The 9835-nt window shown below is 47.2% G+C and overlaps 1 protein-coding gene across 2 annotated transcripts; it reads left to right on the top strand.

The window, feature by feature from the left end:
• The first annotated feature begins 2196 nt into the window (after positions 1–2196).
• Positions 2197–5820, top strand: LOC100282686 (metal tolerance protein A2). 2 transcript variants are annotated; one of them, NM_001348966.1, is made up of 2 exons: positions 2197–2385; positions 4204–5809. In NM_001348966.1, exon 2 carries the CDS (start codon positions 4204–4206, stop codon positions 5446–5448), a length of 1245 nt encoding a protein of 414 aa, NP_001335895.1. In that variant the 5' UTR covers positions 2197–2385; the 3' UTR covers positions 5449–5809. The 2 variants fall into 2 exon arrangements, with proteins under 2 accessions (NP_001335895.1, NP_001149065.1); NM_001155593.2 differs by lacking the exon at positions 2197–2385 and adding an exon at positions 2976–3178 and having other exon boundaries at positions 4204–5820.
• The last annotated feature ends 4015 nt before the right edge of the window (positions 5821–9835 follow it).

Here is a 9835-nt window from a genome sequence, read left to right as displayed (position 1 = left end):
AAAATCCGGCCCCTCGCCTTGCGGGGGCGCGACTACCTTTTGCCGTTTGATTTTTTGGTTTCTTGGCTGTTACGCTTATCCTAACCAATCGCTATAAAATCTCAACTGATTGCGAGATTTTCGTGGGCGGATAAGCACGGGGGTTCGCGGACTCGGCCCTATAAAAGGAGCCCGGCAGCCAGCCTCCAAATCATCCCAATTCGCTTTCGCCTCTCTTCACAGCTGAGCCGCCTTCCAGTTCTCTTCATCCCGATCGTAGAGGTGCATCTGCGATTAGGAGAGCAGGTCTCCGGAACCCTTCGCCTTCTAGATCCTGCACCAGGAGAGGCCGAATAAGGTTTTTGGGAAGCGTCTTCACGCGACTGCTCGTGATCTGATTGACCTCGTCGACCCTGCTGATTTTGCTACTTCGACATCGTCGACCCTGCTGATTCCGGCGCGTGCCATCTATCAGTAAGTCTAATCAGTACACATCATCTGATTTGGCTTGTTATTTCAGTGCTTGTGATTTTGTCATGATTTATATTCGGAATTTAAACTGGAATTTGTCTAATTATTCAACAGAAGCTGGGTGAAAGGAGGAGCGCGTGGAGCTTCGGGACGCCGTATGGGCGGTTGACGCAGTGCTGGCTGCTAGCAAGTAGCAACTTTAGGTTAGAAGTAGATGTTATTTTTTATTATTGACATTTTCTTAGACTATTATTGGGGTGGGCTAAGGTATTGCTCAAGTAATAACGAGCCATATTGGGCCTCCGCCCTGACAAGATCGACTTAAGGATGTGTATAAGGCATGCAGATATGTATAACACTGTTTTGCACTCTTTGCATAGAAGAGTTTAAAATAGCGAGTGAGATAAGGACTGGGATAAGGAGTTTCTAGAGATAGTCTAACCCCATTAAATAAGAGATCTTTAAGGGTTAAGTGAAAAAAAATTCAAAAGACAAATACCTCACTAAGGACATGTACAACCTCATTTCCCTATTTAATATAAGGTCTCTTGAGGGGTCTCTAAGGGTTAATTGAAAAAAAGAGACATGCTCTTCTCTACACGATTCCCCATATATATTCACTGCACTTCACTGACCGGGGTCGCTCTAATATAAAGTGACTGAGGATCACGGCAACCCAACAACACATGGATCTGAGCCTCCTCGGCAGCGGCGGGTGATCAGACTCTGCCTCCTCCATCGCGCCAGAACCCTCCTCCACATCTACAAAGGCAGGGATCTTAGATTGTCTCCAACAACGTCCTCTATATCTATCCTCTCTATATGTCCTTCACAGTCCTCTCTAAAAGATTTCATTCTCTATACACCTTCCTCTCCAACAACATCCTCTAATCATGTCCTCTATACGCAAATACTTATGTTAGAGACATTTTTTTTACATACGTATTTGTTATACTCTCAAATATATTATATATATTTTAGTTTTATTGAACCGGTTGCTTAAAGTATTCAAATGGATTATGGGTATAAGAGATAAAAAACAATATATATACAGAATCCAACAGCGTACTCTATACATGGAGGGAGTAGATGACGAAAATCTGCTCTAAATTACAGTTTAGAGTATAGGACCCCTTGGAGGGTCTGTTGGAACCAGTCCTTAGGACTACTCCAACTACTACACTAACCTTTATCTTAAGGCCAAGATTGTATGTCTAACTACGAATCCTCTCTGTTTATATATGCACGGTTGACACGCCGACAGCAACTTATGCAAAATACTCCTACCGGTCAAATAGCCTACACGCCTGCAGTGCAACCTGCTGTCCTAAGCACCATCCATTCATCCTTCGAATTTGACGACGACCGGAGGACGAATGAAAGAAAGGAAAAAAAGGTATATGGCTGAAGTTATATGTAGTACAGTACCTCGCGGTTTGGTCTTTCCATGCGATTCCGTTTTGCCCTCTCCCTCCCTGCGCTCGATGGCCATGTGGAGCCTTGTCGCCGGCCGCCGCTGGCATCGCAGACGCAGCACGCCCTGCGCTCTATTCAGGGTAGCGGCTGCGCACGACGCCACTGTGGGCTGGTGGACTCAATCATGGGGTGGACTGGGCTTCGCTTCTTGGGCCGAGCTGTCCACACAAACTCGTATCCTTTTGCTGCGCCATAAAACTTTTGTGTTATAACCGTCTCATTGGTTGCAGTAGCAGCCAGCCAGTCACGCTGTTCGAGCAGAGCCCCATCCCCTGATCCCCGTGCCAGGCCGCTCGGCCCTCGACGCCGTGAGTCAGGCAGGCAGGCGCCTCTTTCTGTCCCTCCACTCGGGTCTCCACGCCGCCGCCGCCGCCGCCGCCTCGACCGCCCCACGCATCCGCCGCTCCTCTACCCATCCTCGGCCCGCGGCCCAGGGAGAAGACCGCACGGGCGGGCGAGGTACGCACACCCTTCCTCCTCCTTCCTTCCCTGACTCCGCGTTCGTTCGGTCGGGAAGAGTCGGACGGAGGCGACCGGGAGCGGCGCCTCCGATCTGACTCGCGCGGACAATCGCTGTCGCGGCCGGGTATTTCGTTTCCTAATCTTGCTGGTTGGGTTGGGTGGTTAGACAGACGGATTCATGATGCAGTCGTTGAACGGGGGAAGCGCGAATGCGACCGCCGCCCGAGGGGCGTGGCCGCGACGGATCACAACGAATCTTTCGTTCCTCCGATCCGACAAAGTCCGTGGGCGTAGCGGCCGGTAGCAGGTGCGCACATAATTTGCCACCCCGGTCGCTTTCTTCCTTACCCCTACCAAAGCGAGGGGTGGGATCGATCGCCTTGTTCGTTTCCGCGGCGGGTTTATTCGCCGGGACCGCGATTCCATTGCTCTCTTCTCTCAAGGTACTGGTGGCCGTCCTCGCCAGCCAGTCTGATGGGTTCCGTCGGTAGGGTCGGCTGGTTGGTTGTGTTCCGTCCCATCACCATCCTGTTCCGCGACCTGGGGCGTCGCGTCAAATGCCACGGGTACTGTGTGCCCGTGGAGGGGTCTCGGCAATGATGCTCCTCTGATTCTCCCCACCCGTGGCTGCGCCCATCCGTCTACAAGTACCACCTGGCCGCGCGGTTGGTTCCAATTTCCAGACGGCAGTCCACTGGTTTTTGCTTGCATATCCTTTGTTTAGGCCAGAGTTGAGTTGTGTTCCAACTTCCAAGTCTTGGGTTGCGGAATCGCCGGCCTCGCTCAATCGGTACCGCATCTTATTTTCCATACCTATCTTGAGGAATCTAGCTTTTTTTTTGTGCTTTTGCTTTCGGGGCAGCAGATATTCTCATCGGCCTTGATTCTGCTTTGAATCTGTTTTTGAGATTTACTTGGTTTGCTTTGTTTGGATAGTGTAATGTAGCTGTGTCGAGTGCATATATTATGTTTATGTCCATTTTTAAATGCACTTGATTGAATCTTCTACAGTTCTACCCATTTTTTTTCATAAACTTGATTGAATCTTCTAGGTTGGTTTATGCTGTTGTGTGTGGACGACAAAATGTTTTGTGGGATTTACTAATCAGGGTGACTTGTCTGCACTTAGAGATGATGTCACTTGTGGGAAAGGGAGAGGAAGACAAAGAAAAGGGGGAGAGGGAAGAGAAAGACAATTGTTTTTTCCCCTGCTGTTCTGTTATTTTCTCAGTTCCCTTACTTGGAACTTGATATGATCAACAAGGATGTGCTACTACTGTATGTTTCAATGGATCACAAAGCACATGATTGGTTTCCTGCTTCAGCATAGTCTAACTCGTATCAGTGAACCAGACCCAAATAGCCAGCATATGTACATGCAATAGCAGTTTGATTGGTTGCTTGTTTTCATTCAGCCAGGATACAGAGTGACGTGTCAACGCTGACCTGTTTAAGTTCTGTCAAACTACTCAGCAATCTGCATATTGTGTTATTGAGGAACTTTCTTGTGTGAATCTTTCTTGAAGAGTTCCTTTTTCCTTGCAAGCAATTCCCTTGGCCATACATGAACTGACATTTTTCAATATTGAACTCTAGCTTGTTTTGAGATTTTTACTATCATGACAGTGATACTCTTCTTACAGTTTTGCTCCTTTAGTGGCACAAATAGATTGCCTGCCTCTTCAATTTCCACACCAGCTGTAGCAAGAATTGAAATGCATATAACAAATTTTCTTAGACTGTATGACATTTCAGCTATGCATCTATCATCATCTTTGTTGATGTGTATTAATTTTATTTTTATCTTACTTTCAGATGGAAAACCATAATCCATTACATTCTCAGATTGCTGAAGTGAAAATGGACATCTCAGCATCAGCTTCTGTTGCATCAGGGAACAAATTCTGCAAGGGTGGTGCCTGTGATTTCTCTGATTCCAGTAACTCCTCGAAAGATGCCAAGGAGAGATCCACGTCCATGAGGAAGCTTATAATCGCAGTGATCCTTTGCATCATATTCATGACGGTGGAAGTGGTCGGGGGCATCAAAGCAAACAGTCTTGCCATCTTAACTGATGCGGCGCACCTTCTTTCTGATGTGGCAGCATTTGCCATATCGTTATTCTCTCTCTGGGCTGCTGGATGGGAAGCAACACCGCAGCAGTCATATGGGTTCTTCCGGATTGAGATTCTTGGTGCCTTGGTCTCCATTCAGCTCATATGGCTACTTGCTGGCATACTGGTATATGAGGCTATTGTAAGGCTCATTAACGAGAGTGGCGATGTGCAGGGCTCCCTCATGTTTGCTGTGTCGGCGTTTGGACTGTTTGTCAACATTATAATGGCTGTATTGCTAGGCCATGACCACGGGCACGGCCATGGACACAGCCATGGACATCCACATGACCATGGTCATGGTGATTCAGACGATGGCCATTCTCACCATGAAGAACCAGAACAGGGCCATGTTCATCATCATGAGCATAGCCATGGAAGTTCTATTACTGTCACAACACATCACCACCACCACTCAGGCACTGGACAACACCATGACGCTGAGGAGCCACTGATCAAGCACGAGGCCGACTGTGAGGGCACCCAATCTGCTGCTAAGAAGCCTCGACGCAATATAAACGTACACAGCGCTTACCTTCATGTGCTTGGGGACTCCATCCAGAGCATCGGGGTGATGATCGGCGGGGCTATCATCTGGTACAAGCCCGAGTGGAAAATCATCGATCTGATCTGCACCCTCATCTTCTCGGTGGTCGTGCTGTTCACCACGATCAGGATGCTGCGCAACATCCTCGAGGTCCTGATGGAAAGCACGCCCCGTGAGATCGACGCCACCAGGCTGGAGAGGGGGCTCTGCGAGATGGAAGGCGTGGTTGCCGTCCACGAGCTGCATATCTGGGCCATCACAGTGGGGAAGGTGCTACTGGCTTGCCATGTGACGGTCGCCAGGGAAGCCGACGCAGACGAGATCCTTGACAAGGTGATTGGGTACATCAAGACGGAGTACAACATCAGCCATGTGACCATTCAGGTCGAGCGTGAATAGAGGGGGAGCTGTCTTTTGGGCTGTCAGGGCATAAATGGCGTCACGCCTTCACTGGTTATCTTACTCTGTCGGTTAAAACTTTTTTTTGGCACCTGGGAAGGCATCAGGCAGCCATCGGAGTCTTGATGTGCTTGCAAGTTCATCTGTGGTTCAAGCTTTGATGGTCAGTAGTGTTATCTGTTACTACTAGTCTATTAGGCGGGGGTAGGCGTCAACCAGTGTGTACGGGTTTGATTTTCGGTCATGCTGTTAACAGCATTGCGGTTCGTCGAACTGGATATGTAGTTTAGTACGCTGTGTCATCACCTCTTGTGTAAGGGAACGCTTCTTTTCTGTGGTATGGAAGATGTGAACTTCGTGATTGGCCTGTTACCGTTTGTACTGAGCATGCTTGGACGTGTTCTCTCGGTTGACTCGACTGTATGCTTATGGATGGGGGTCTCAAGCAGATCTGTTGCACAATTGAAGCCAGCCAGATATCCCTCTGTGCAGATCTTCAGATAACTGACAAAGGCTATACACCACGACAGAACAACTAGCAAGCAATTCATGCATAATCTCACCAGATAGTGCGATGATCTGTAAAGAGTTGTCCCACCAAAAGAGAATAAGAGGTTGTTTGTTTGAATCTGTCCAGATTATATATATAACTTAGATTATATAATATGGCTAGATTATAATCCCAAACAAATAGACTTTAAATTGATTGTCGCCAAGAGTTAGTCACAACGACGATCTATACATGTACATTTGGGTCGGCACCACGGCCCACACATATTAAAGCCCAGTCCAAGTTATGGGTTATGTTGTGTCAGCCCGTAGGTCGAGCCGTCGGCCGGACAACGGTATGGGCCCACAAATACTTAAGTGTGTTAGGTTAGCCCAAAATAATATAATATTCCAAACCGGCCCATATAAACAAAATAGTAATATAAAGCAATTCACATGTATGACTAAAATAAAATAGAGCGTTATGGTGGTGGACCAAACTGATAAAGTATATATATACTACGCGTGTTTTTAGTGGGCTTTGATGGACCCTAGTTAAGTGGACCGTGCCAAAGCCCGACCCGTGTGCCCGAGTTGGGACCCAGGCACGATCCACGTATTGTGTCGTGTCAGCCTAGACCCACAATTATTTTGGACCATTCCAGACTTAGGTCGTGCCTCCATGACTAGCCTATTAGAGACAATCCAAATGTAACTAGCACTAACATCTAGGAGTACCACAACAGCAACCGCCAGAGCTATTTTCGGCGGCTAGGCCCCGACCGCCGAAAATAAAGGCTATTTTCAGTGGTCTGACAAAGCCGCCGAAAATAATGCTATTTTCGGCGGCTACCCTAAGGCCGCCGAAAATTAACGGCTTAAAACCGAACTCGTGGACCTGTTTTTACTTTTCTCTGCGTGTGCCCACACTTCTCTGCCCCGCGTCGATCGTCACCGCCCTCGCCTCACCTCACCGTACGCGCGTCCGCCACCAACCGTCATGACCGTGCACTCGCCCCCGCTCGTCGCCGGTGCGCCGCGCATGCCCATCCGCGAAGCCGCCGGTCGCCCGCTCGCCGGCTGTCTATCGCCTGTCCATGAGCTCGTCACTCGTACGTCCGTTGCACGTCCCTGCCCCGTTCGCCGGCGCCCCGGCGCCGACTCGGACTGCACGAGCTCGTCGTCGCCGCCACCACATGTCGTCATCATCGGTCCGCGCTCCATCTACGTCGACCGGTCATCACCCCGTGAGAGGTTATTTTTTTCATATTTTATTTCATATTTTTGGCTGCTGTTATTTATTTGACGACGAAAATAGTATGTATTTCATTATTAGTATGTTTGATTAGTATACTTGTTTGATTAGGGTATTTGATTAGTATGTATGTTTGATTAGGGTGTATTGTTGTTTAGTTTGATTTCGTTAATAACACGTGTTATATATAGTATTTCTTGGTACTTTACTTTCTTACTAGCATATGTTATATTTTGTAGTAGCGTAACCTGTGTGTCACCCGTTTCAGACAGGTTCGTCTCACGTGCTCGACGTATGTGAGACGTACCCGTCTAAAATTGTCCCAATTATGGACAGCCTCGGAGTGACCGATAGGACTCGGATTTATGACAAGGCAATATGATCCAAAGGAAAAAAATTCGGCATAACCTCACTGTTCTCCACTACACCATATTTAGTGTGCAGCTAGAGAACAACGAGGTTATGATGCCGAAATTTTCTTCGAATCCTGCTAGCTTGTCATAAATACGCGCCTTGTCGGTCACTCTTGGGTGGGTTTAGGACCTATCCTTGCCTATAGATGTAGGACCGATAACCTTGAGAAAGTTGAATGATGTTCTTATGATATGGTCCGCTTTAATAGTCTCGAGCATGGTTTATGATCGTAAATGGATGTACAATGGCTGGAGAAGGAATGAGCGTCATTCTGATGAGTGGGTAGCCAAGACCAAAGATTTTGTGGACCGTGTTTTCTCCTTGTCATTAACCGACACTGTCAGATGTCCTTGTAGGGGGCACGAAAACAATATATTGCTTAATAAGGCAAGAGTTAGCCTAGATCTCTGTCAGTTTGGAATTATGTCCGGATATAAGGTGTGGGAACATTATGGTGAGGTATTACCCAACCCTAATGTAGAAGAGGAGGAGAACAATGATTGGGCTGGTGGTGATGCGATGTATGAGATGTTAGATTCGCTACATCCAGAGTTAAACCTAAGCTTCGAGGAACCTCCCACACCAGAGGTTTCGAGATTTTTTAAGCTACTAAAAGACTCTGAAGAGTCGTTGCATGAACTCACAGGTGTGAGTATACTCGCTTTTGTGACCTGGCTCATATCCATTAAGTCCAAGTACTTTTTCTCGAACAACTGTTACAATGAGACTTAAAGTTATTCGGGAATGTGCTGCCAAAGCCCAATAAGTTGCCTAAAGACATGTATCATTCAAAGGCAATTATCAAAGGTCTCAATATGGATTATGAAAAGATTGATCTGTGCAAAAATAATTATATGCTTTTCATGAAGGAGCATGCAGGGGAGAAAAATGTCTGAAATGTGGACAATCTAGATTTGTGGAAGTTGATAATGATGAGTGTGACAGATGTTGCACATAAGCAGCTTCCCTATTTGCCACTAACTCCTCGAGTGAAACAATTGTTTCTATCGAAAAAACTACCATGCTGAAAGGGAAATAGTCTCAATATTTTGAAAGCTCTCTTGTGGGTTTTGGTGGTTTGGATGACAACCCAATTAAAGGACTAACAAGTGTGCTAAGTGTTGAACAGGTGCTTAATGCAAAGCTAACAGGGTTCAACACAAGTGAACAAGTGTGATGGTCCAAAGACTGGATTATCTATAGATAATGGACATCACAAGTAAGATGGACATTGCTTAAGTGAGACTTGGTGTGCGTAACTCAGAGACAACCGATCAAGCCAATGATGGAGGCAAGAAGAGCTTCGAGGTATCGAGTGCACGGGAGAAGGTCAAGGAGACCAGGAACCCAAAGCCAGGGGTGAAGAAGAAGACTTGCAAAGTCAAGGTTGATCGAGTTAAGAAGACTTATGGTGCATCAAGGATCACTACATAAGGCTCAAGATCAAGCTCGAGAAGTGAACGGGGGTTGGGGCTCAGATATGTCAATCTAGATCAAGTCAAGTTGACTTGATGGTTTAGAGTCCAACATCGACCTCAAACAAGCCAAATTGGGTAAAACGATGAAAAAGGTTAAGTATGTAAGGTTTGAGTGTTCAACCATTTTGCATACACCTCTTACTACAAGTTTGGTGCTTTGGTTTGCTCTCTAACTCTTTCTGTAGAGAAAGTACCATTCTGAGCTCTGCTGGAGGAGAAACAGAAAAGCTAGGAGAAGAACAAGAAAGATGTAAGTTTCTAGGACTAAATCAATTGGATTATACTCTAAATGTGTTTGTTTAAGTCTCAGGAAAATCCTCCCAAAAGTTGAAGTTAAACGGAGAAAGAACAGAGGAAAAAGCACTTAGTGTGCTGTTGGCTGGTGCACAGGACAGTGAATAGTAGCTGTCCGGTGCACAGGACAGTGAATAGTAACTCTGTCCGGTGCACAGGACAATGAATAGTAACTGTGTCCGGTGCACAGGATAGTGAATAGTCGCAGCGTCCGGTGCACAGGACAGTGAATAGTCGCAGCGTCCGGTGCACAGGACAGTGAATAGTCGCAGCGTCCGGTGCACAGGACAGTGAATAGTAGCTGTGTCCGGTGCACAGGACAGTGAATAGTAACCTGTCCGGTGCACCAACGGCTAGCTGTTCCAGAGAAGGAAACTGTCAATCAGATCCGTTACTGTTCACTGTCCGGTGCGCCACCGGACAGTCCGGTGCACCCGCAACCAGGGAAGGCTGGGAG

This window comes from Zea mays, chromosome 8 (assembly GCF_902167145.1).
Source record: "Zea mays cultivar B73 chromosome 8, Zm-B73-REFERENCE-NAM-5.0, whole genome shotgun sequence".
Taxonomy (NCBI): domain Eukaryota; kingdom Viridiplantae; phylum Streptophyta; class Magnoliopsida; order Poales; family Poaceae; genus Zea; species Zea mays.
This window is presented reverse-complemented; position numbering and strand designations above follow the sequence as displayed.